This window comes from Phalacrocorax aristotelis, chromosome 4 (assembly GCF_949628215.1).
Source record: "Phalacrocorax aristotelis chromosome 4, bGulAri2.1, whole genome shotgun sequence".
NCBI lineage: Eukaryota > Metazoa > Chordata > Aves > Suliformes > Phalacrocoracidae > Phalacrocorax > Phalacrocorax aristotelis.
This window is the reverse complement of record NC_134279.1, coordinates 72,046,160-72,072,493: the sequence shown is the minus strand read 5'-3', so window position 1 is coordinate 72,072,493 and position 26,334 is coordinate 72,046,160. Positions and strand designations below refer to the sequence as shown.

The 26,334-nt window shown below is 40.3% G+C and overlaps 1 protein-coding gene across 3 annotated transcripts in view; it reads left to right on the top strand.

The window, feature by feature from the left end:
- Positions 1-26,334, top strand: part of AFAP1 (actin filament associated protein 1) — a 119,947-nt gene that overhangs the window by 48,811 nt on the left and 44,802 nt on the right. For all 3 annotated transcript variants that reach the window (XM_075091938.1, XM_075091940.1, XM_075091937.1), the window contains exons 2-4: positions 5,296-5,424; positions 12,638-12,735; positions 24,880-24,988. In XM_075091938.1, the coding sequence (XP_074948039.1) occupies positions 5,298-5,424; positions 12,638-12,735; positions 24,880-24,988 (334 nt within the window). In that variant the 5' untranslated portion in view covers positions 5,296-5,297. The remainder of the gene's footprint in view (positions 1-5,295; positions 5,425-12,637; positions 12,736-24,879; positions 24,989-26,334) is intronic.

Here is a 26,334-nt window from a genome sequence, read left to right as displayed (position 1 = left end):
GTGTGTATTTCTTTTAATATAGCCTTGCAATAAACAACCATAAAGGCAGGGTTAAGGCTGAGACATCCACTTTGGAAATCTCTTAGTGGTTACCAACTACAGCGTTGCGCGCGTGTGTGTGTACGTGTGTATGTGCGTGCTTGTATTAGGTTGCATTTGGACTGAAGCACACCTATTCTCAGTACCTGATTTTCATACACAGCTTGAAGATTGACATCAATATTGTCCAAAAATCCAATCAATCTTGTTTCAGGAAGTTAAATGGGATCCCCCTACCATGAAAGTAGGGCTCAAAATGCTGACATAGACTTTTGGCTTTCCTGGAAGATGTGCTTTAGGTAAATACAGTTCTCTCCACTAACAGAGGAGTAGCTCCTCTAGATGAAAGTCTCTGGTCTGTGTTGTACAGAAAGTCAGATTAGATGAGTTACTCTGCTGGATCTCATTGACATGGTCCATTTTGGCCTTTAACATCTGTAAATGACAAACTATACAGAGAACAGAAGGTTTAAGCCCAGAGAAATTTGATTCAGCGACATTCAATGAACAGATCAAGAGGTTCTTCTAAAAATTTGAAGCTCAATTTTAATTCATATTTCTAGTATAGATTTGTATGCTGACATTTGTATACGTGCTTTTATAATAGACACGCAAACATGGAAGTGCATTTACTTTGTGTGGGGTTTGTAGTGTACAGACAAGACAATAATTAATAAAAATACTTCTTGTCATCTTTCTTGGATTTGTCTTTCTTTTTCTTTAAAAGTTCTTCAGCAGATATTAGTCAATGGGAAAACACTTTTGGGTTATTTGTGTTATGGCAAGACTAAGAGATACTGTAATTTCTGTGAGTGACCAAAAAAAAAAAATCTGACCATTCTTTTAGTGAGCTCATCCTTGTCTTTTCTTCTGGCTTATGCAACCTTGAAATCATATGTGTGATATAGCACTGCTCTTACAGTTATTTTTAATCAACTGGAAGTGAAAACTCTGTATTCTTTAAAAAACGGTTATAGGCTTGCGCCCATAAATGTAGATTTGGAATAATTGCATCATCGTGCTCTTTCAGTCCCAGTTGGTTTTAGTTCTGGTTTGGAACAAAAACTAAAGTGTGATGTAATTGCCTTCCTCTGATTATTTTTACCTTGGTGTATTCCAGTGCTGATTTGTGTATATAGTTTTTATGTGCTGTCATTTGAAAAACTTTAAAACTCTTGAGAGCCAGTCTTGGAAACCCTTCTGGATGTATCATTATTTGTGCATGGCAATTGCAGCAGCTCATTAGGGGCCTATAATTCCTATTGAGCATAGAATGGACTTCTCATCATTTAATATGGAATGTGATTTTGCTCCTCAGTCAAGCTAAAATCTGCTTACTGTTGTGATTACCATCCCTGGGCTCCACCCTGCCTTTCACCACCTGCCACTTACAAGTAATTCCTTTGGCAATGAGAATACAGCCAAAACTGTCAAATAAATGGGCCCCTTTTTGAAAGCCTTCTGATTATTATTCTTATTTTGTGGTGATGTCAGATTTCCAAGAGTAATCTTTCACTGGAGGAGTATGTTTTTCTTTGGGACTTGCATCATCCTCTCATTTTTAGTCTCCACTTCAGAAGTAATGATTGCTTACTGAAAATATGCATTATGTGGATTTTCTATTATTCAGTTCCATTGCTTTTTGTGAGCCCATCATTACATTTCTAGGAAGGAGAAGAGAAGATTCTTCAATCTAGAAAACAAGCCAAGGATTGACAGCCGGCAAACTTGTTTTTTCCTGAGTACATACAGCTTATTTGTTACCATCTTAGAAAAAGGAGTTTTCAGTTCCTTACTTAAATACTCTAAATGCACTCTATAGCAACATTTCTGTTCTGTGCTTAAGCAGCAAAAGTGTTAAAAAATAAAGTGCATTTTTAAGGTACATGGAAAGAGTGTTTCTTACTAGCTGGGAACAGAGTTTCCCTTTTTTCTTTTTGGATGTTTGACATCATTGCCTATATATAAAGTGAAAATCAGAACTTCCTTCACACTTTGATGTTTGTGATGCTATCAGCTCCCACAAAAGAAAATACAACCTCAATTTAATCCTAGTAGGAAAATAAGGGAAGTGCTGTCTAAGTATTTATGCCTAGCGATTTACAACAGCTGCTAACAATTTTATTCTGTTGCCATACTAACATTTTAAAGTAGCTTTTACAACTGCTTACTTGAAATCAGTGTCCTATACCTGTAAGCCTACAAAGGCAGGAAGAACAAGTCTTCTCATGCTCTGTATTCCTTTATGAAGCACTATTAGATATTTGAACCACAGTGCTGGACACCAGGCCAAATGTAATCAGTTACAGTGAATGTCTTGTTAAGGCAGTGGTTTTGAGATATTTTAAGCATTGTCTCACTGGTATCAGCTTCATTTTGTCATCCTCTATCGGTCCTAACTGAGGCTTGTTTTTTAAAAATCCACTACTGGGTGCAGTTAAACTGCTCCCAGTAACTTAGGTGGCTTTGTCATTGTAGGTCGATGAACTGTGGTCACCAGTGGCAGCAAAGCAGATTTCCTCCACAGATATGGAGGAGGAGGAGGCCACATGTTTATGTGATGAGGCCTCAGGAGAGATTTGGGCTGATGCCAGCTCCCAGGAGTCTCTCCAGCAGTGGTTTGCCATCTCTCCTTCTGTTCCTTCTCTGTCTCTTTGCCTTATAACTCCCTCTTGCTCTGTTTTCATTTCTCATCTGTTTATGTTAGATTATAAGGTCCTGAGTACAAGTATCTTATGATTTTTAATAACTGGAAACAGTTATGCACACTGTTTACATCAATGGTATCTGATGCTTTCATCCTTTTCTTTCTTCCCAGAAGTGAAGGTTCTAGGCAAAGCAATGGGGTTACTGTGGCAGGACATATCCATTGGTGAAGAGGAGAAGGGAGAGTTCCCTTTCAGTTCATTTACAATCCCTTGCCCTAAAGAATCCAGAAAACATGCCATTGCAAAGAAATTTTAGTGCAGTAATATACGTGATTACTGACAGTAATTTATATGGTTGTACAACTGCTTGAAAAATACATATTTCTAGTACTGTGTACTGATTAGGTTTCACAATGACTGCCCAGATTCTATGGTAATGATAGCTTTTGAAATGTATGTATTATAATAAATAATTAAATATGAAAAGATTCCTAAATTCCATCATTAAAGCTCATAACAACAATATTAATACATCTTATAGTCAAAGTATACTTAAAAGTAAGAGACCACTAAGTCATAGGTCCTCCTTCTTTTTCCTTTGGGTCTTGTGATCATTTACCACTTTGCAAATCCAAACCCATATCATTTTGCTTCAGAAAGCTGGGTGCTGTGGGTATGTATATTGCTGTTCCATAATGTGAACAACGCTGCAGATAATAGGGTTGTCATGAAGTACTTTGGATTTCTGACAGACTTCTAGACAGCTTAGATGGCTACAGGTGTGATAGCAAAAAAACATTACCTGTAGCCATGGGATGTTTTTCATGAGCTACCATGTGAAGTGATGTAGGCAGTTTTGCTATTATTCTGGATAATGTCTCTGCCTACTTATTGTAAAAATCTTTGGGAAACAAACTTCCTGAAAATGTGGACAGTTGATATAATGGCAGTGCTACTGCTCAGTTGAATAGAAGAACCTATTCACCAAGAGAAGGCTTGGGCAGGATGGATGTGTACATGCAAATTAATGGTGTCCTTCAGAAACGATTTGCCCAAGTGTACTTCTTATCAGGTATTTCTTTGCTAAGATGCTATCGTGCCTTAGTATTGCAAACTGGCATGTCTTCTGTGCCTGCTAGGAGTATGTCAGGTTTGCCAGAACAGCCTGAACTACTGGCAGGCGCAATCAGCAAATAAATGGGAAAATCTGCGTTCACTGGAGGCAAGGAGGGACCAACAGCCCCTTGTAGGACTGTAGCTACATCTGCAGGTTTCCCTGCACAGTGCCGTTTTCAAGTGTTGGACAAAATAAATGCATCTTGACCAAGGGTTGTTTAAACATCCAGACACATTCTCAGAAATGGAAAAAAAAGGATTCTAGGTTCACTTGGGTAAACAACCCTATCAGAAAAGGTGTTAGGAGTAGGGAACAGCTGGTAAGGGAGTAAATAACAAAGAATGTATTTTTCAGACATCTGAAGGGGCTTAGCATGATTGCCCTGTTAGACCTTGAAAAGACTATAAAAACAAATGTGAATAAGTAGGGAAAAAATTAAGTAGAGCCATTTTGGACTGAGGATAGCACTAAGATTAATCCTAGGTGAGGCCCTGAAATAAAACGGATGTTTCTTCTCATCCTTTAATAAGGATAATGTCATCAGACACAGAAAGTACAGAAATGTGAACTATTTTATCTAAGATGAAACTTAAACTAAAAATAGTGAGTTCGCTTAAGCAAAGGGACCAGAGAATCTCAGAATTATGAGAGAACTGAAGCATGAAAATGAGGTTCAGTACCATGGGCATCTCATGAATGTGCTGAGTAGGTATCATATGATTAAGCTGTAACAAATGTGTTTATATGTATGGTCTGAGATACTGCAGTCATGAAGACTTTAGAGGTAATGTGAAAGGAAAAAAGTAGAAATGTGCTTATAAAGTTTGTTGTTAAAAAAATTGGGAAGCATTGGGAATACAGAGAAGGAATGTTGTTTTTTCTCAAAACAGTTGGAAAGCCTTGAGATCTGGTATAGTAGAAATAGGATGAAATATGAAGTGCACCATCAAGAATCTGGGGAGTAATCAGAAATTATGTGATGGGTTGGGAGCTTGTCTTTGGAAGTTACAAGAAAGACAAAGCACTGTAAAGGAATACCTGCTCTTTTGTATCACAGCAAACAGAAGAAACAGGATTAGGGAAAGAAAGACTTTCCCTAAAGATTTATGAAAACATCGATGTGTCTAGAAGTTTTATCAAACTTTAATTTTGTTCTGCATTAGGAACCAATGTGGCATTACTAGAAAAGCAGATGGCCACCACTCCTGCACTTTTGTCTAGTGTTGGCTTGATGATGTGGTATGTGAAAAGAACTGTCTTTTCTGCATCAGTTTTGACATAACCACTACGGATGCCGGTAGTGCTCACTAAGGGACTATTCTGTTGGTTTTACTAATGAACATCTGTTTCCAGCAGGGAGGACCATACATTTTTAAGAAATCCTAGAAAATAACTATGAATGTGAATAAATGAGAATTAACTCTGTCTTTTTTTCTACTCAGACTTTTTAGAAAAAGTAATTATTGGGTTGGTTTTTTTTTTGTCTTTTAGCCATGGAAGAGTTAATAGTTGAGCTGCGCCTGTTTCTTGAACTTCTGGACCATGAATATCTAACTTCCACTGTCAGGGAGAAGAAGGCAGTAATAACTAACATTCTCCTGAGGATACAGTCATCAAAAGGTCAGTGTCAGGGGTGGGTTTTCTTGTTTGCAGAATGCACAGAGTAAGTCTCTGCTCAGTGAAATAGCTTTAATGGCTAAAGACAAGCCCTAAATTGAAGCAAGGCAGAAAGACAGGGTGAAGCCAAAGTATAACTTTCCTGAATGCTTTCCTTCATGTTCAGCAATAAAATATAGCAAAAGGTATACTGGAAGTATCTCAGGTGCACATAGGTGAATCCAGCCACAAAATTACGTGCCAGATAGAATGTTTTCACTTTTGCTGATACAGTGGTTATTTCGTTTTATTTGTGGCAGCATGCTGTTCATGAGTTTTGATGGAAGAGTAATACTGTGTCAGGGAGTGCTGGGCACAGCACCATTTTATGGATGTGTGGGTGGTGCATGCTGCATCTCTGTCAAATGATCCAAATCCATTAAAAGGCTTGATATTGAGGCAGACTCTGGTGCATGACTGATACAAGAGGATCAAGTCAGAGCTCGGAAATGGCTGTCAGCATGTTCGGTTTACATTCTGCAATTAGAGTTATATTCACTTTCCTCATTTCTTCTTTCTAAAACCATTTTGATTGCACAATTGCTTTTGTCCCCATCAAGATTATGGAACTGAATGCAATATGAAGTATTCACTGCGTACAGTAACCTTTCCTCAGAGCTTATACAAAGGATATTCCTCACTATGTTTCCTAACTACTCATAAGACCTCTGTCTGTTCTACATCAGACAGAAATACTGTCAGTATAAAGCCTTCATGTTTAGATTTTTGAAAAAGACCAGAGTGTGTGGAAGAAAAATGCCACATTGTGGGCAGCTACATTTCTCATGATTTGTTTCTTCAGTGCTAAAAAATATATATCTTTTTTGATGACCTTGTTTTTACCTTCAGTAAAGAAATAATTTTTGCCACAGGATTCAAGTCCAAGGAGGTCAACTTGAAAATATTGTCCTCCTTTCCATTTTGACATTCTTAAAGACCCATCACTATTTTTACTTTACTGCTGAGCAAAGGAAGCAGGTACTGCTTTCACGTATTGTGGAAGGAGGCTTCATGCTCCAAAAGCTAATCAAAATACACCAAACTCCCCCAAAACAAAACCTGTAGGTGAGAACCTGCAATTTCGTATGTTTAGAAACAGCTGTATTTTACAGGGGTTCCTTATCGCTCTCTACAACTGCCTGAAAGGAGGTTGTAGTGAGGTGGGTGTTGGTCTCTCCTCCCAAGTTACTAGTGATAGGACAAGAGGAAATGGCATCAAGTTGTATCAGGTGAGATTTAGATTGTATATTAGGAAAAATTTCTTCACTGAAAGAGTGGTCAGGCACTGGAACAGGCTGCCCAGAGAGGTGGTGGAGTCACCATCCCTGGAGGAGTTCAAAAAACATGTAGACGCAGCACTTTGCGACATGGTCTAGGAGGCCTGGGGGTGTTGGGTTGACAGTTGGACTTGATGATCCTAGAGGTCTTTTCCAACCTTAATGATTCTATGATTCTATGAAAATAACATCAACAATGCTGATCTGACACTGCATGTTCTTGTAAGCTTTTCAACTATATTTATTAAGAAAAATATTTGACTTTCTCAGGAAGCCAAACAACATTCTGTTGCTAACTTTGCAAACACAGGGAAGGGTTGACATATCCTTTTCTTCTGGATTGTGGATGGTGTTTCAGGATGCAAAAGTTACAGCTCTACTAGTAAATTAAACAGTGCTGGGTATGCTTCTGGGTCCTGGAACTCAATTATTTACACTGATAAAGTTATGAAGCAGTCCTTGGCATGGGTTTGGCCTGAGTTGACCTCGTCTCCTCTATCAGTTCCTAAGCATTATTTGGGAGTTAGCACGGGCAAAGATCTGTTCCCAACAAACAGTTCAAAATCATCACCCTCCGCCCTGGTTTTGAGGAGTGAGAGATTTTAACCATGTGGATCTGGGTTTCTCCATACCAGAGCACCTTCCCAGGCATCTTTAATTTATGATTATAGATGTGGCTAAGGATAAAAAGAGTCAAGGACCATAGCCACCTACCTTTTGCGCCTAATGTTTAGGTTTTAAAGCCTATTGCAGGATCTATAACAAGATCCATTACATCCTATTACAGGATCCATCCATTAACAAGATCCATACAAGATGCATATATTAAGCGGTGGAGCTTGGTTCAGTGCAGTTGTTACTGGAACATTATACCCACTTCTAGCACCTACATTCAAGGAGATAACATTTAGACATTTCAAGTAAAGTCACAAAAGTGATTAAAGAATCCAGAAATATGCCTTCAAATTATCCAAAATGAGGTATCATAGTTAAACTTGTTGTAGGAGAGGAATGACTGAGAGCTCTCAGTCTTACACAGCAAAAAGCAGAGTGCAAGGCAGAATGTTTGTTTCCAAGTGGAAATAAAGCACGTTTTGAGCACTGAAGGTATGAACTAGTGGAAGAACTTCATAAGGTCTGCATGCCATTGCTGGCATTTTATCAAGACAGAATATTTTGCTAAAAGATGTTCTGTAGTTCACACAGGAATTAATTGAAGGAAATCCCATAGTTCAGTTAAGCAAGAGGTCATTGGACTGTGCTGTATATGTCTATAAACTCTAGTTTAGGGATCTGCAGTTTAAATAGAGTTTAAGCCAGCATGGCCTCTAAAAAAAGCATCCTGTTTCTCTCCCCAGGCTACTCATTCTCATCATATATTGTGTCTTCCTTTCTCCTAGCACAAGCATTATTTGGGTTTTTTTCTGGTTTAGTCCTAACCAGCGTCACTTCCCTGGTCTGGTTCAACATGAGGCCACACACATGCTTACGCTGGCACAAAGGAGAGGTTGATGCAGGGAGAGGAACAAGGCAGGGAAGGAGAGGAGCTGCCTCCCTGGGAGCTCTGCCATCCCATGCTGGCTTCAAGTGTGTGTGAAACTACCCAGGGAGTCATGTACTTTAATGGAGCCGACTGCTACTTTTTTTATCAGTTATAACATTCAGTACTCCCATCCCTTTGAAACTATTCATCTCTTCATTAAAATTAAAAGCAGTAAAAGATGCATAAACCCACAGTACTCTATAACTAAGCAGAACTGTCATTGAGAGTTTGTTTTTCAAAATGTTTACTCCACCCACATAACTCTACAAGAGCTCTTGGGTCTCTGGCACAGTTTAAGAGGCCTGAGGACTATGCTGAGTTCAGACTCTTTATATGCATTTGCAAAAATCAACTGTGTGAATCCAACAGGATATCTCGTTTGCTGGTGCAAACCATTTAAAATGAGCGGTGAATGGTAATGAGGTATCCGTGCAACTGGGAACTGACTGGGTTCTTTATAACATCTGGAAATGAACAATTATGCTTTTCTTTGTAAAGGTGTGGAAACTGTTATAATGGGCTGGTTGGATTTTAGTAAAACACTTTAAACCTGGTAAATTCTTACTTGGAGAATTCTTTAGAAACCTTTTGCATTGTTTTGTTCCATCTCCCAAATGCACACTGTTTTCTTCATTTAATATCTATCAGCCAGAGAGAACTGGGCCAGGCAGATGTGTTCTTCAGGTCATAGCTGCCTGGCCTTGACCTGCCCCACATCCAAACCAGTGGTTACTCTGAATAGCTGGCAAAAGTATGTACTTCATTTTTCTTCTTGAGCCTTGGCATACCCAATGGATTGTAGGTCTGAGCAACACTTGGCATTTCCTTCTGAAACTCAGACTTTCTTCTAAAAAACAAAGACACAAACAGTTTATTTTGGAGTAAGAACTGTTGGTGGATTTAGTAATTTAATATGATTGTCAACATTGCCTGTTTTCCTTAAAGGGACCTGATGCTGTAAACCTATAATGCTGACTTTGCTGTGTAATTTGGTAGAGGGAAATAAACGTGAGAGCAGATTCTTGCTTAAACGCACGTAGTTTAAAACTGGAGAAAAACTAGTTTTAGAATTCACTTGGAATACCTTTTTTTTTGCAGTAAAGAGTTCTTCATATTTGACTCTGGTTGTTATGGAAAGTATGGGAGACTTGGATATGAATAGCAGTCATAATACGGATTCATCCTTCATAAAGGGGAACAAGTGAAAGTTATACTGGGAAAAAAAAAAAACAAGGAATGTTTTCCAAGACTAATCCCCCTCTTGATTAGTAGGAAGAAAGAAGAATCTGTGGCCCTTAGAGCCAGTTTATTTTATTAGTGTTGTTTTTCAGTCCGTGACTTCACAGCCAGTGGTACTTGGTTATTATGACAAGAAACATTTCATCATTGATTACATTTTTGAGAATTATATGATCTTGACCAAAAGACATCCATTTGACTATGTAAATATATATTTTAAACACTAAACTAAACACTAGGAGCTAAATTCTGTTTAGGGGTAACAGGGTACAATCCACCGACAGAATTTTTGCCAGAACATTGAGGAGATGCACCCTAATCTCCCTTTTGATATTTAGAAAAATAAATGATATCATGTTCCTGTGAAATGAGTTCAACAGGGATTTAAATTATTGTGCCAAAAACTCAGGATGAGTTGGGTCACTTCTCTTTTCCGCTGGGAGGGAGATGCAATAGTGATAGAAAAGACCCTCAAAGCAGATTTTACATTTGGCTCATTTTCTCTTTTCAAAATCACCTGGAAAACGATGGGATTATTTAAAAGATAATGAAAGGAGGAAGGAAATAGTGTGAAAACATGCTCAGTGTGCAGTTCTGTTAATGGTGAGTTGGTTAGAGCAATGTCCCCTGCCAGCAGCAGCATGCGTCAGGTTGAGGTGTCGTACCATCCTGCATCTCCCAGGAATTGTGCAGACTCACACCACAGCTCCATGATCAGAGATGGTGGTGGCAGCAGGGAGCCCAGGGTACATGGGCGCTGTGGGCTTGGCTGAATAGCTGCCACCACGGCTGCAGGGGAGGGAGAGAGGCAGGGTCTCTTCTTCAGTGACAAAAGGAGGGCCAGGGAAAATCTCCCTCCTTTGTTGGATGCAGAAGGTAACCTTGCCACGAAAAAATGAGAAGGCGGCTGAGGTACTTAATGCTTTCTTTGCCTCAGTCTTTAACAGTCAGACTGGTCATCCTCGGGGTTGTCAGGCCCCTGTGCTGGGAGATGGAGCTAGTATGCAGAATGAAGTCCCAGTTGTTGAAGAGGTGGCAGTCACCGACCTGCTCCTTCACCTGGATGTTATCAAGTCCATGGGGCCAGATGGGATCCACCCAAGGATACTGAGGGAGCTGGCAGAGGAGCTCGCCCAGCCACTCTCCATCATTTATCAGCAGTCCTGGTCAACCGGGGAGGTCCCAGATGACTGGAAACTAGCAAATGTGATGCCCCTCTACAACAAGGGTTGGAAGGAGGATCTGGGGAACTACAGGCCTGTCAGCCTGACCTCGGTGCCGGGAAAGGTCATGGAGCAGATCATCCTGGATGCCATTACGTGGCATGTGAGGGAGAACCAGGGGATCGGGCTCAGCCAGCATGGGTTTATGAAAGGGAGGTCCTGCCTCAACTTCCCTGGTCTCCTTCTATGATAAGGTGACCCACTTAGTGGATGAGGGGAAGTCTGTGGATGTTGTCTGCCTGGACTTTAGTAAGGCCTTTGACACTGTCTCCCACAGCATTCTCCTGGAGAAGCTGGCTGCTCACGGCTTGGACAAGTGCACTCTGCGCTGGGTTAAAAACTGGCTGGACGGCCGAGCCCAGAGAGTGGTGGTGAATGGAGTCAAATCCGGTTGGCGGCCGGTCACGAGTGGTGTTCCCCAGGGCTCAGTGTTGGGGCCGGTCCTGTTCAATATCTTCACTGATGATCTGGATGAGGGGATTGAGTGCCCCCTCAGTAAGTTTGCAGATGACACAAGCTGGGTGGAAGTGTCTCTCTGCTGGAGGGCAGGAAGGCCCTACAGAGGGACCTGGACAGGCTGGATCATTGGGCTGGAGCCAACGGTATGAGATTCAACCAGGCCAAGTGCCGGGTCCTGCCCTTCAGTCACAACAACCCCACACAACGCTACAGGCTTGGGGAGGAGTGGCTGGAGAGCTGCCTGGAGGAAAAGGACAGCTGACAGCTGCCTGAACATGAGCCAGCAGGGAGGTGATCGTGCCCCTGTACTCGGCACTGGTGAGGCCGCCCCTCGAGTACTGTGTGCAGTTTTGGGCCCCTCAGTACAAGAAGGACATTGAGGTGCTGGAGCGTGTCCAGAGAAGGGCAACGATGTTGGTGAAGGGTCTAGAGAACAAGTCTTATGAGGAGCAGCTGAGGGAGCTGGGGTTGTTTAGCCTGCAGAAGAGGAGGCTGACGGGAGACCTTATCGCTCTCTACAACTACCTGAAAGGAGGTTGTAGCGAGGTGGGGGTCAGACTCTTATCCCTAGTAACAAGCCATAGGATGAGAGGAAACGGCCTCAAGCTGCACCAGGGGAAGTTTAGGTTGGACATTAGAAAAAAATTCTTCACCGAAAGGGTTGTCAAACATTGGAAGAGGCTGCCCAGGAAAGTGTTTGAGTCTCCATCCCTGTGGGTATTTAAAAGAAGGGTAGATGTGGTGCTTGAGGATATGGTTTAGTGGTGGACTTGGCAGTGTTCGGTTTACAGTTGGACTCAATGATCTTAAGGGTCTTTTCCAACCTTAACGATCCTATGATTCTATGATTCTGCCCTCTTCCTTGCTCTTTTGGCATGAAAGGTGGTTTTGAACTCATTTCTGCATGATGGCCTTGCCCATCCAAAAAGTGCCACGGGAACAACTGTTGCTCTTCTCTACTGGTAAAAGGCAGCCAGGCACATACTGCCCACAGGGTGACCATGTTTTATTCACCATATAGTGCCACTGAGGTATTCACAACTGTGGGTTTTTTCCCCCCCTAAGTGTTTTTATCTGTGTGGTAGATGGCTGGCAATATGTTTGAATTGTAGCTGTTTAAGCCTTTCAGTTCCAGATGGATAGGCTGTTCAGAATGATTTCCTGTAAATTTTTTCTATGTCTGCTTTTTGTTGTTCCAAATAGTCTATACGTCATTATCATATAGAGTAAGTATGTGTTTGTTCTGCTTGATTAAATTCCTGAATTCCCAGCATTCTTCCAGTCCTGCCTCAGTAACCGCACTTGGGAGGTAGGTTGTGAGCAGCACTGTATACCAGATTTCAGTGTGTGACAGTCAGACGTGGTGTCCGCGTGTGGAAAAGATGTCCCATTTGCAACCACTGAAGTGTTAAGTGATATGTGTTGCTCTTCCACAGGTTTTGAAATAAAAGAACATGTACAGAAGCAAGAAGTTGCCAACAGTTTGCCGGCACCTCCTCAAATGCCTCTGCCAGAAATACCTCAGCAGTGGCTGGTGAGTGTTAATTTAAATATAAAAATATATATAAGAGAGAATACATTTGTGATAAACACTAACAGAAATGGTTGCAAGGGGATGGAGCCTGCAGGTCCAGGGGAAGGATTATTCCTCTCAGCTCTGTTGTGGTTGAGGGAATTAGGTTCAACTTGCAGAAGAGAAGGCAAAAAATTCCCTGTGGTAAAATAAGCCCAGGGACATGTCACCTGCAAAGGCTTTGGAATTGCAGTCTTCGGTGATTTTCAAAATTCAAGTGGCAAAAGCCCGAGAAACTTAATCTTAACTTCAAAGGTTGACCTGCCTTGTGATGGAGGTTGGCCTGGCCAAACCCACAGGTCCCAGACAGTTCTTATGATTTTAAGGATCAGCTTTCTCTGGAGCAAGCTTTATGAGGAGACTCCCTCTTGATAGCTGAAAAATGAAAGTACAGAGTTTTAAAATGAAGGAAGAATACTTCCTTTTTTTAATAAAGTCTTTAGTGCCCTTCTGTGGTCAGTCTCTGGGTAGGATATTCCCTGCAGAACAAGTAGAAATGTATGTTCTTGGTGATGTTTATAGCAAAGGTACTGATTGAGATCTGTAATTCAGTGCCTCCAGTTGGGAGCAGCTGTCTTGTTACAGAATAAACTCTAAACAAGTTTTAATTCTCTGTTACTGACTTTACAGTAGATTTGAAGAAAACATTTTCAACATTTTTTTTCCGAGGAGCATAAGCAAATCATGGTTTAGCCTGTTGAAAGGTGAACAGAGTCTTAGCCCTAGTACTGATAAATTATCCATCTTTTTAGTCATTTGTGGAAAATTTTGTCCATGGTGATAAAGGAAAGTCCATGGATACCCATGTTCATTGTCTGAAGCAGGAAATACAGATGCAGCTTACAGGGGCAGAACAACTGGATGACTGGTGCTCTGCTTCATTTTAGTGTGTTACTGTTACCGCATTTATGCCCAGTTCTAAGAGATATATAAGCCAGTGGTATCCTATGAACATAAGAACTAACTTATCAGATCGAACTCTTGGCCAGCCTTTCATATTAACCTTTATTTGATGGTGAATAATGTTATGTACTGCAGAACAAAATTTAAAAGAACAACAAAGAGGTATTATGTAGACTACCTTACTAATAGTTTCTCCATAAGTGCTGCCAGCTTTTGGTTTGTGACCTGAGCAAGTTTTTTTTTTTTTCAATTTCAGTTCTACCTGATGTAATGAGATATGCTGAAACCATTATAGGAAGGGAATGTTTATGCTAGAAACATTCATATCTAGAGCTGATATATATATATTTTGTAGCAAAATTCAACTAAAAGGGATGCTATAACATAATCATGCATAGATTTGAATGGATGCAACATTGGTCTTATTAAACCTGGAGAACTGAGAACTAACAGTGCCCGAAAATTATTATTTTTCTTTAATTCAGGATGCATATAGCATAGATTACAAGGAATGGGTTGATGAGAGGCAGGAAAATTATGCAAAATGCACATGCCTTTGAAATGCAGACTTCAGGCGCTAGCTTCATGAACTGAAGCCAGTTGAAATCCTTGTTCTTTCACATTTATGTAGGATCAATTTAATAAATTGGCTCTGAAGATTCAGGTTGTTTTTTTAAAGACATCTGACCTACTTTGCCTTTCTGCTATACTAATGTGTCAATTCCCTTAAAGTTGGTACAGCTGCAGTGAGTGAAATGGTGTGAAGTATGAATTAGGTCCGGGAGGTCAACACTGTTTGCTGCAGTAGTTCAGTTTGCATTTCGGAGAAAAAAAAGTATTTCTCTGAGATACAGTGGGAATTACCATGGAAGCTGACACAGTTAGAGCTGGCTGGTCCGGAGCACGGTCTTCCCATGTTGAGCCTGGCAAAGTGGAGTTTGAACATGGCCCTGTTCTCTGACCTGCCCGTAATGCTGCAGGTGCTTTCATCTCAGTGAACTCATGAAGCTGAGCTGGTTTTTCCATAGCAGCGGAAGCTGATTTTTGCCAATTTTTCTGCTTTCAGGCAGCAATGGTTTTCACTTCCCTTTCTGGTGTCGGTCCACTTTGAGATCGGCCAGGAAATGTCCCAGGCTTCTTGTTGTCCTGCATTATCCAAATACGGGTTATGAATTGTGCTATTTTAAGACAGTAGCACATCGTAATTTGTGAAAAAGATGACAGACTGCTGCTGTCCTACAAAAGATCCGGTGGAGTCAGAAAGGAAGGACAAAACCATCAGCTTTTTCACCTTTGAACACCGGGGCAAGCTCAAACCCCAGTCTGACTGTGTAGAGGTTTCTCCTGAAGTCACGTTGAACTGATGGAATTGATCATTAGCTGTCTTTCGGAAACCTTTCTCTATTAGATGCCTCTTTGTTAGCCTCTTATTATTACTACATGTGATCAGAGACTGTCATATTATCCTTCTTTTTACACCAGGCTGGACATCAGTGACAGTGGCTAAGATCTAATTTTCTCTTCCATTAATGCTCCTGCATGGTGATTTTCAACCTACCCTGAATCAATGGACTCCTAAATATTTGTAGCTGATGCCAATCTCTGTAAAAACTGTACATAATTACAGTGCTCAGTGGCACAAATACTGAGCTACCTTTCCCAGCCACTTTTCATAGACAGGGCTTTCATAGTCGAGTGGAAGAAATCCCCTGGGCCCACCAGATGCTGGGAAATTCTGCTCCAGGTTGCCCAGTCGTGTTGCATGGCACCTCTTTTTGTCAGCCATTCAGGACAGGAAGAACTTTTTCCACTTGCTGAGTAACATCTAGTGGTTTTCTCAGCCTCCAGCAGAAACACAATGTGCTGCTGGAACACAGGAATTTACTGGAAGTGGGAATCAATAACTTTAAATAAGCTATGCACTGTTTTAAAATCTATGTTTTTAGCACAGCAGTTATTGAGCTTGATGGAAATTAAAGTTTCATTTACACCACTGTTTCTTTTTATGGCACTCAAGGGATTCTGCATTCAAAAATGTTTAGTCTGAATTGATGTTTAAGCTTTTACTTATGTAAAGATGTGTGGGTGGGAAGGAATTCAATACTCCTTAAAGTAGTGCCAGGAGCCAGAATTATGTGTGGGCAGGTGCTGTGCAAGGTTTCCTTTGTAAAACTGTAAATAGACCTGCATATTTGCTCAGGCCAAATCTTGTATCAGTTTTGTTATTCATCAGCCCATGAACAAAGAGTATAAAATTAATTTTATTTAGAGACATGCTGTTAATACTTTAAATGAAGTCTCCAGTTATTAAAACACAATAAAGACCAGAGAATTTTCCTGCACTCGGTGGGTTTTGGAGCAGGCCTTAAAATAGAGGGACAACGTTGAACCTTGCATGTACTTGAATGAAACAAGTCTCTAAGGACACAATCTCCTAGTAATTCTTTTTTCTGTATACATTCCCTTGCCTACATCTGGTCTAGCAGACTTTCTGTCAGGCTTAGAAAGCACAAATCCTCGCTTGCTTTAGCCTGTGCATACAGCTCCTTCAGATGGCTGGCAAAGTAAAAACTGCAGATAAAGGATGTGAGCTTAAGGGCAACTCAGAGTCCTCCTGCAGAACTGAAACACCACTTGCCTGGGTGCATTAATGTGTGCTTGCTAGCACAAATACAGTACCAGCAGCTGGTGGAGCTTCGCCTGCGTCAGCAGCAGAGGAGGAGATCACAATGGCTGAGAGAGAGTCATATTGGCTCACCCCTCTTGAATCTGCCTGCTGCGAGGGCTTGTGTCTACTAGCCTGCTTTCTCCATCTCTATATCAGCAGCTACTTTTATGATATTTCCCTGTACTTGACAGGCAAGCTGCAGTGCTAGATGATGGGTTTGGAGGAGTAACAGAGGCAATGCTCTGTCCGTACCTCACACTGCTGCTGGTGGTTTAACACCTGGGATCCCATCACTGCACTGTCACCAACTTGCCTTGAAGTACATTTTCCACTGAGGCAATAGAATAAGATCCACTGTGTCCTGCTGCTCAGATGCGCCTGAGGATTACTGGCATAAATTATCCACAGCATGACAGTGACAGAATACTTCAGAGATTTCAGTGCGCTGTGCAGTCCAACAAAATCAAATGCAAACAGCACGGCTATTTTGCATGATTTTCACAGAAAAAATTGAGTATACATTTTATTTTCCTTGGAATACTGACAATTTAATAATTATTTAACCACAACAAGTGTGCAGCAAGATGCCAGAACCCCTGTAGGTATAAATCAAAAGGATAGGTCATCTTCCTCCAACCCTTTCCTGCAACGTACACAGTCACTCTGTAGGAGTGTTTCATATAAATGGGTTTCCTATTGTGGAAAAGCAATTTGACAGCCTCCCTTTATCTGGCTTCCTGTCAGGTATACTCTCAGATATTTATTAGAAAATGCTGAAAGGAGAAAATGTCCTTGGAGAAGAAAAATATCATCCTGAAATCAAAGGGATTTTCGAGCTGATACATCACCAATTACATTAATCTTTGTTGAACAATAACCAAAAAAGTGCCAGTCTTCAAAGTTTCTTCTAAAATGTGCAGTGAGACCAGTTCCATAAAAAAAGCAAGGGGCTCATGTGCCAGGTGGGTACCTATGAATCCTTATTTCATCTTGCTTTTTCTTCCAACACTGCAAAGTTGTTATTCTCTGGTCTTCTTAAAAGATAATATTAGCCTTGGAGTTTTTCTCCTTGCAGAAAATTTTTTAAAGCAACAAAAGTAAATTCAACAAAAATTCAATTGTTTCATTCAAAGCTGTCTAATAGCTTCAGTTTGAAGAAATCGCAATGAGTTCTTCCATAATGAAGGGACAATTAAAGGGGCCTTTTCAGTGCACTCTTACTACAGGCAATTACAAAATATTAACCCTTTCAGAAACTTACCAAAGTCCATTTACTACCATTTAGGTTTCTTTAACCCACTATTTGAATTTGAAAGGCTGTTCCACCATCCCAGTGTTCATTGCCAGTTTTTGTCTTCATGTTTAAGTAGCTTTCTTCCTCACCTTGGTACCTGTGCCTCAGATATCTTTTGAAATCACAATCATATTCCTCTCAGACTTCATTTTACTCCATTCTGTATAAGAAGGGCTCTATCAGTTTCATTTTGAGCTGCAGTTTAATTTTATTGAACTGTATCGGTATTTCTCCTATGCATTTGCTGTAGCTTCATGTTGTGGTTTGACCATGAGTGACCAGAACAGCGGAGTCTTCTGGGCATGGTGCCATTGGTTGTGGAATACTTTTGGTCATCATATACGATTGTATAAAGATTAAGGACAAAGGAGTGCTGGCAGCCTCTTCTTTGTTGGTTGTGCCTTGCAGGACACTGTAGTTGCCATTCCCATTTCCCCTGGGTGGGGTTGGTGCCTTGTTGATTATTTATTTCACATTTGCAAGTGATCTCACAGAAAAGTTTTAGTTAAAGTAATTTTCTTCTCAGTTCACTTGTATTATACAGTTACAACAATGCACGTCATTGTATTTCAAAATTTTCTTCATTTTCTGCCAGAATGAGTTGGAAGTTTGCATTTAAACTGGATGAGCTCAGGTGAGATTTAGAGAAGGATTGAACTGCTTTACCAGATTCTTTCTGTGATCGTTGTGAAGCTGTATCGCTCTTCTCGGTTTTTACTAGGTGCTGATGGACTTTGACCTCCACAGATGAGAGCTATTAGGTTACTAACACCACAGTATTGATAGGTTATTGTCCCACCATTTTTCATAACATGCTCCCTCACGTTTTTGGTTTCTTGTTTCTATGCTATATGTGTCCATAAAATACCCTCCTTGTGCTGATAGCTAGGAACCAGGCGATGTACTTTTATAAACATGCTCATTATGTGGTCTTTTCTTGGTTTTGTTTGATGCAGTGCTCAGGCCCTTAGAAAATATTGTTCTGGTAGAAATGGTGTTGCCTACACTTTTCTCACCGTTCTGCCTTTTGTTGTCTGCACTGTCATTTCACGTACCTGGATGAGCTCGTTAACTCCTGGAATGGGAAGGTGATTTTGCCTTTGCTGGGAAATACAGGCACTTCTTTGAGCATGGTTACAAAAACTACCTCTGACGGAGAGCCCCATGCTGCTTAAAATTCAGATTCATCTTTCTCATGTAATATGCATGAAAGTGTTCCCCAGCATTAATTAAAGCCCGTTTTTCTTCTTGGTATACCCAGACCCTTTGCTTCATATGAGTCAACTCTATTGTTGTGTCTGAGTGATGCTTCCAACTGGCTGTGTAATGATCCTTTGTTATAATATCTGAATGATACAGAAATATTGGGGTTTTGTTTATGGCTCATTCTTTTTAATTATTTCCTTAGTTCTTCTGTTACTTCCATGGAGTCTGAAGTTTATTTCTACTCCTGCCTTCCATAGAGTTTGTGTGTAACTCCTTCTAGCTATCTGTCCTTTCAGTGGTACATTCTGTTCTCCAGTCTTGTCAGGTTTTTGTAGTATCTCAAATGTTAATTAAATACAACGGCAAGAACTGAGACGTAAGCTTGTGCATGGGTTAAGCCACAGGCTGATGTTGCCGTAAGAGAGATGTAAGAACCAACTGGGTTCTCTGCTCAGCTGATATACTGTGTTGGTTTCTTACTGTTTCCGTTTGGTCCTCTTCATTGCCATCTTTACCTTCCTCTTGCTTCGGTAAAGGAGTTATCGTGTTATCTAAGAGAACTGAGATGTGCTGTAGTTTGTGAAGTGGTAGCTCAGTTCCTGGTGAGGTTACTGTGTAAATGCTCTCCAGACAAATTTCAGATCAAACTGTGGAGCCATAGTACGCCCTGATTCATTCCTTAAATGCAAGCAAGTCTGTTCAGATCCCTTTCCCATTATCAGGCTGTGCTTTTGGAGGCTGCGATCTGTTTGTAGTCACTATACTTTACATACTAAGCACTTTTCCAGAGGTACCTTTAATTAGGCATTCGCCCCTGAGTCAGCAGACATACTCTTAGGCTGTGTCGGATGTACCTCCACTCCCTGGAGGACTGTGTGCAAAGCAAGTACCTTCTTTTGTGCTTAGGCTTAAACCTGCTTATGTCCCTGTTCTGGATCACCCTAAGGAAAAGCTTCACTTGTGCTTATACTCATCCTCCACTTGGCAGTCACTTCTGCTAGTGATTCCTCCTTGCCTTCATCTGTTCGGCCCTGCAGTAGGAGCTGGTGGGCTACCAGTTCAGCTCCTTGGAGGATTGCTGGGGGTTCCTGGGCCTCCCATAGTGTCTGACTCTGGCGGTTGATTTCTTGGACAATTCCTGTTGTTTTTTTCCTGGTAGCACCAGTGTCCCAGAGGCGTATGCTGTAATTGCTTGGGTACGCTCAGCAGTGGTTGGGCAGGCCTATACCAGCGGCCTGTCATGCAGCAATGATAACCACTTTGTGGTGGGACTGACAGGGTTACTCTGTTCCAAAACGCTGGGTTTGGTGTCTGGCTAGCTGGTTTGCTGTCTTTTGTCAGATGTGCTCAGAAGCTGAAAAGAAAAGTAGTTAGACTTCTTTCAATTGTTTGGCTCCAGGTTTTGTAGGGTCCAGCTGACAAGCTGAGAAATTTATAACTTTGGAATACAGAGCTGAGGTCAAATGAATTATTCTTCTCAGCTTCTGCTTGTCTATGCTTAGGCTGATATTTCACTTCTGCACAGCTCAATATGGCCTTAACATCCCATATAGTCAGAGCTTTTGTCCTGAATAAATCCAATGTCCATGCAGGTCCTCAATAGCTGGCTATAAGTGATGATTTCTTCTTAGCACCTTAGGGATTTTGAGTTTTTCTAAAGGTTTTCATACCAAGTGTGTGGCAAGTACTAGTACCCAATTTCCAGCATTTACAGTGGTACAACGAAGCCTGGTTGAAATGTACAGTCATTAATTTTGCCAGTTATATTGGTACCCAGTTTGTTGATTCATCTTGCTTTCTGGACGTCCATTTTTTTACATGTGTGAGTACTCTTCCCACTCCAGGCTGAGGATGTGGTGGGGTTGTACAAAGGTCAGGTCTAAGCTTGCTCCAAAGGAAATGGCACGTGCATGTGTCAAGGTTTCTTCTTGACAGCTCACATTTGCCTGCTGGCTTCTGAATAGCTTTATTATGCATCACCAATGTGTGACCACTTTTCCAGTCTCATGTTGCTGCTTTCAGTGTTGAGGGGTTACGTAGCAGCTGGCTCCACAGTCCGACTGGATCCGAATTGGTGCTTTATCTAATAACACACATGCGAGCATGGCCCTTGAATTGTTGGCAGCCTTTGCCTGCAGCACAAGCGTTCTGACAGTCTCTGCTAAAGTCACTGCTTTGCACTGGAAATCTCCACATCCTAAATCATTGCATAAAGGGAGGTGTTTCTTTCTATTTCCTACATAGTGTAAGTCTTCATTGGGGTGTAAAGTGATTTTATATCCTCAGGCCCCTATATGATGACATTTATTTTCCTCTGTCTTTCGTACTGCTTTCCACACTATATACTTCCATATTATCAGCAGATATCAGCTAGACTATCCCTAAAAGAAAAGTTACTGCCTATATTGGCAGGTACCCTTGGACAGAAGGGGGAACTAAAGCATTTTATCTCCAAGGACAAAGAAAGAAAGAGTTTATTTGTGGGCTGTGGAACACAGAGGAGCAGGTGGAGGGGAAACCATAATATGCCATAAAATTAATATTTCCACTAAGCCTGTTTCATCGTGTCCAGTAGAATAATGAGCTTTACTATCCAGGTAAATACTGCTTATTATTTGGAGGTATTTGTTTCTTTATCTCAACAATCCCTCCTGTAAACTGGAGTTGGGCATCCCGTGGCCGATCCAGTCTTTCAGAGATCTCAGGTCTGCAATGTAATTATCACCCAGTCCGCTTCTTTCTTTCAAATAAAGCATCTCTCATTTGGTCTCAGTCCCAGCACCTGACGAACACCTTTATCAGTATTGGATCAGTATTACTGGTATTATTCTGGGGAACAATATCTCACTCATCTTTGTCCCTTTTCCTCCAATGAGATAAAAATAATGGTAATTTTTTTTTCTAACTCTTAGAAGTTAGAAACTTATTCTGAGTTTTTTTCCCGTGATCTAGCAAGGATATTTGTCTTGAAAGGCAGCATTCTCTAGTTTTCTTCCCTGTGGCCTGTCATAAAAAAAGAAAAAAGTAGGAATTTGTGCTAATGCCTTCTTTGCAGGCTGCCAGGTCTTTCCTCCTGACACCACTCAAACTACACATGTTCTAGTTTTTTTGAGATGTAATCCTTTTATAGAATATGTAAATAGTTTTGTGGGTTTTATGGTCTTTTTCTTTTTCAGGTAAAATAATGAACAGTTATTGAATCAGGAATTATTTCAGTTCATAATTCATAACTTCATCAAAATTCTTCCACTAAAAAATTGCCAAGTTGGAAGAATTAAACAATACAACTTGCAACAGTAAAAAAAAAAAAAAAAAGCACTTTAAATATTAGTAAGTAATATCAGAATGCTCAGATGTACTTTTTACATTTCTCGATGCTCAAACTTATATATTCCATAGCTCCAAAAAGATGTAGCTGTTTATGGTACAGATTTGAGTAAGGTATTTTTATTTTGTATTTAATCAGTTGGATTTTCTTTCAGCATTAAGACATCCTTGCTTTCATCAGAAAGTATTTAATGTTGGATGTTTCTGTTTCTCCTAAATTTTTTAAAAAATCTTTTTTATAATTGTTTTCGACTTTGTTATGGCAAGCACTGCAAAATGCATTTCAGAAAGGAGGGCCTGGTTAATTCAGCAATGGATTCCATCTGTGTTGACGTTGGCTGCACAGCCCAGCCCGCCCCAGCTGTATGAAGTAACTGGTGCTCCAGCAGGGTCGAACTCAGACAAGCACCATTTGTGTTTCATTTCCTTTTTTCTTTCTTTCTGAATAACATTTTGTCTTAAAACAAGGATTTTTTTTTTTTGCCCCCCTGATCTTTATTGGAACCTCTTATTTGTTTCTGGATAAAAGATAGCTTTGAAACCTTGGTGCTGTGCTAAATCAAAATTAGAATGACTCTCAAGATGGGTATTTCCTGGGTGAATTAAGTTTAATAATGATAGGAATTTCATATATCATATATACACCTGACAGGGAAAATAGTTTAAGGCTAGACCTAGATATTAATATGTCTGTCTTATGAAAGGGGTGGTATGAACCTACATTGCCCCAGGAACAACGCTTAACCCCGACTCACTTGAGCAAGGCTCTGCCCACCTGCGTGAAGGGAGAAAACACAGGCTCTTTGGAGGCTGTTCCCCCATTGTATCTAGCAGTTCAGGCCACACAGAGCTGATGTCTGCAGGTGTGTAGGGCAAAATTCATAATGTGCCATCATTTTTCCAATATTAATGAACATGAAATATTTTTTTGTGTTAGTTACGCTCGTTGCCAGTAGCAGCTAACCTGGAAAGACTAATTTATTTTGTGATTATGGGCAGATTTGTAGTTTGGGGTTTTTTTTCCAGCAGAATCACAGGGAAAATATGCTAAAAGTGGTATTTTTCATTATTTTGCTTTTTGACAGGTAATTTCTCTAGCAAATCTGGTCTGTGAGGAAAACTTACTTGGGTCGCATTGCAGATAACAGTAATTGCCATCTCTTCTCTGTAACTAATTGTGACATATGAAGTTGCTGTATCATTTGATATAGAAGTAGTATTAGTGTAAATCTCAATCTGACCAAGAATTTCTGTGTTCAGTCACAAATCAGTCATTGTTCATGAGGAAGTTTCTGATTTTACTCAGTGCACAAGGGGAAGTCAGCGCTGGATGAGCTGAAGGGCAGGTTTATTCACTAGCTTGTCTTCCTGCACATCAGGAATACACAAGCACTTACCAGCAGGGTGAATTTAACTACAGAGCACACTAAGGGTGGGACTTGTCTTGCTGGAGTCGTTAAGAATTAGGTGTCCAGTATAGATGTGTAATAGGTAATGAGATTTGGAGATGTTTAGCTCTGAAACCTGCAAAGATGAATCCGAGCCTGTAAGTGCCCACAGAATTAATTTCATTACAGCTAACTCACGTTATTAAAGCTCAGCTTCCTCCTGGGTGACTTTAGGTTTTTAGCAAAAGAGGAGTCTAGTCACTGTGGCTTCATTTATATTATGTAGAAGAAGGCTCTGTGCCTCTACTAGACTGTTGAGTCCACTGAACTGCACACCAGAAGCGTCTGGATGAGCAAAGCTCAAGGTGACTAGTTTCATACTTCGGTATCTCTGTTCTTTCCCCAAGTTTAGACTGGATCAGTCCAGTGCAGATAAACATCTCTTTCCTTACATGAAAAAAGAGAAAGATGTATTGCACAAAAAAGTTACTGCAGAAATGAGACCCTGCTTACAAGTTACATATTTGTGATCATATAATAAACCACTGGTGCTGGAAAAATACTTCAGTATTTTTCTCCAAGATGAAAATATGGAATTATAAACCTGTGGCAAATATGAATGAATTCTATAAAATACTGTTGTCTTGGTACTCATTAAGTAAATATAACAGTAAAGTCATATGGAAGAAGTCACTAAATTTACTTTGTTACTGTATCAACATACCAGCAGTCAGTCAGTTTAAAATTTAAAACAGGTTTATATTTAGAAAAGAAGCATTTTAGAACTTGACCTGATATTTGAAATATTTATTTTATCATATAATAGTTCCTTGATGTTCCAAACTTTTTCTTGGTTGTAGTTCAGTTTTCACTATGTAGAAAGAGCATTTTAAAAATTAATGGCTATATTAAGAGTTGACTTGCTATTGAAAAACAAAATACATCATGAAAATATGATCTAAATTATCTGTCGTTTATCTCTGCAAGCCCAGGCTATTTCTAAACTGTCCAACCAAACTGTTGATTGCTACTGTAATATGAGTTATTTTAGATGTAAAATATTAATAAATAACTTAACACTGTAAATGGTCTTTCAGCAGAAATCTCTTTCCTACATAGACCCTTTAAGTTTCTAATTCTTAAATAGAGAACTATATCCTTTCAATATTTTTACCACTTAATGCTGCTGTGGGAAGGACTTCTTTTAATATAATTATCTTGATTTTGCCATCCCTAACAATGGCAAGTAAGATTGTACTGTGTTTATATCCCCAAAGGACTCAGTTGGAGTCTTTTTCTTTCTTTTTTTCTTTTATTAGCCACCAGATAATGGGCCTCCACCATTACCAACATCTTCCCTTCCCGAAGGCTATTATGAAGAGGCAGTGCCACTTAGTCCTGGAAAGGCTCCCGAGTACATCACTTCCAGTGAGTAATATATATCCAGACCAGTTTCTGAGCAATTGGTAATTCCAGCATCCTTCAGGTTTTTTGGTGTTCAACACCTACATCTCTATTAGTGCTGTGTCATAGGTGTGGTTTTGACCATCTGGGGCCGGTTCTGGTTATCCTCACTGGCCATGCATCAGTTTGGTTTGCAAAACTGTTTTGGTGTGCACAAACCAGGCTCTTTTTCAGAAGAAACTAAACCCGGAGCTCAAGGTAGAGGCACATAAACATGTTTCAGCTGCTATTGGACACAGGGGGTCCAAATCAGCTGCTGGTCTTTTGGACAGCTTTTAACCATGAACATGGTGGGGGCATTGGACCAGGAGTCCAGAGTTAAGTATAGTCCAGAGTCTAAAGTCTAGAGTACCTCTAAACTGGTGATACTGTGAATGTGGAGGTCTCAGAAACTGGTGCTGATCTGCAGATCTACTGGTACACCTCTATTGCACTGAATTACTTGCTATAGTAGACAAAAAGGAAAAAGGAATTACTGAAAAGATGTGATTTGCACCATTTCTGATGACACACTGTGGATAGGGATAAATCACCCATACTGGCTCCCACAAGCCACGTTTGATGCACATTACAGCATTTTTGTGACTACTCGTTTAGTGCAAAAGGCAGAGGGCTGCCTCCTAACTGACCACCAGGACATCCTTCTGCAACAGCTCTTTCTCATGTCCAAATACTTATCCAAAGACCTATGCGCTTAAGGGAAGCTACGCTGAGAGCACACTGATGAATCGATGAAATGACTGCTGTGAGCACTTACACGGGGTCAGCCAACAGGCCTTTATGTACCAAAAAATTGCAAAGTTTTTACTTTTTGCTACTTTTTTATTGGCTGGGGTGATTTATTACTTGTGTATGGCTGATTTATCACTAATCGTTATTTCCTATGGCCTAAAGATTAAAGGCATATCTTCCCCATTTTATAGCCGTTTTTATTATTTGAACCAGAACATAAAATTATAAATAAAATTATATCACTCTTTTTAAAACACATGCATAGGAGTCAGCTTAGAATGTTAGTTATTCACTTGTACACTGCACAAACGGAGGTTATCTTCATTTACCTAAGAAATTCAAGGTATCTATATTACTAAGTAAGAAAGAGTTTCATATACTGTAAAGCGAGTGAAGGAACGTACGGTCTTAGTGGAGCAGCAAAATCACTCCTCTCTTCATTTCCTCCCTTGAAATGCGGCAGGGTGGTCCTGCTACACCCTGTAATCCAGTGAACTGCTGATTTGTGTTTTGTCATTAAACAAGAAGCATGCTCAGGCAGAAAAATATTAACAGAACAAATATTAATATCTCTGCTA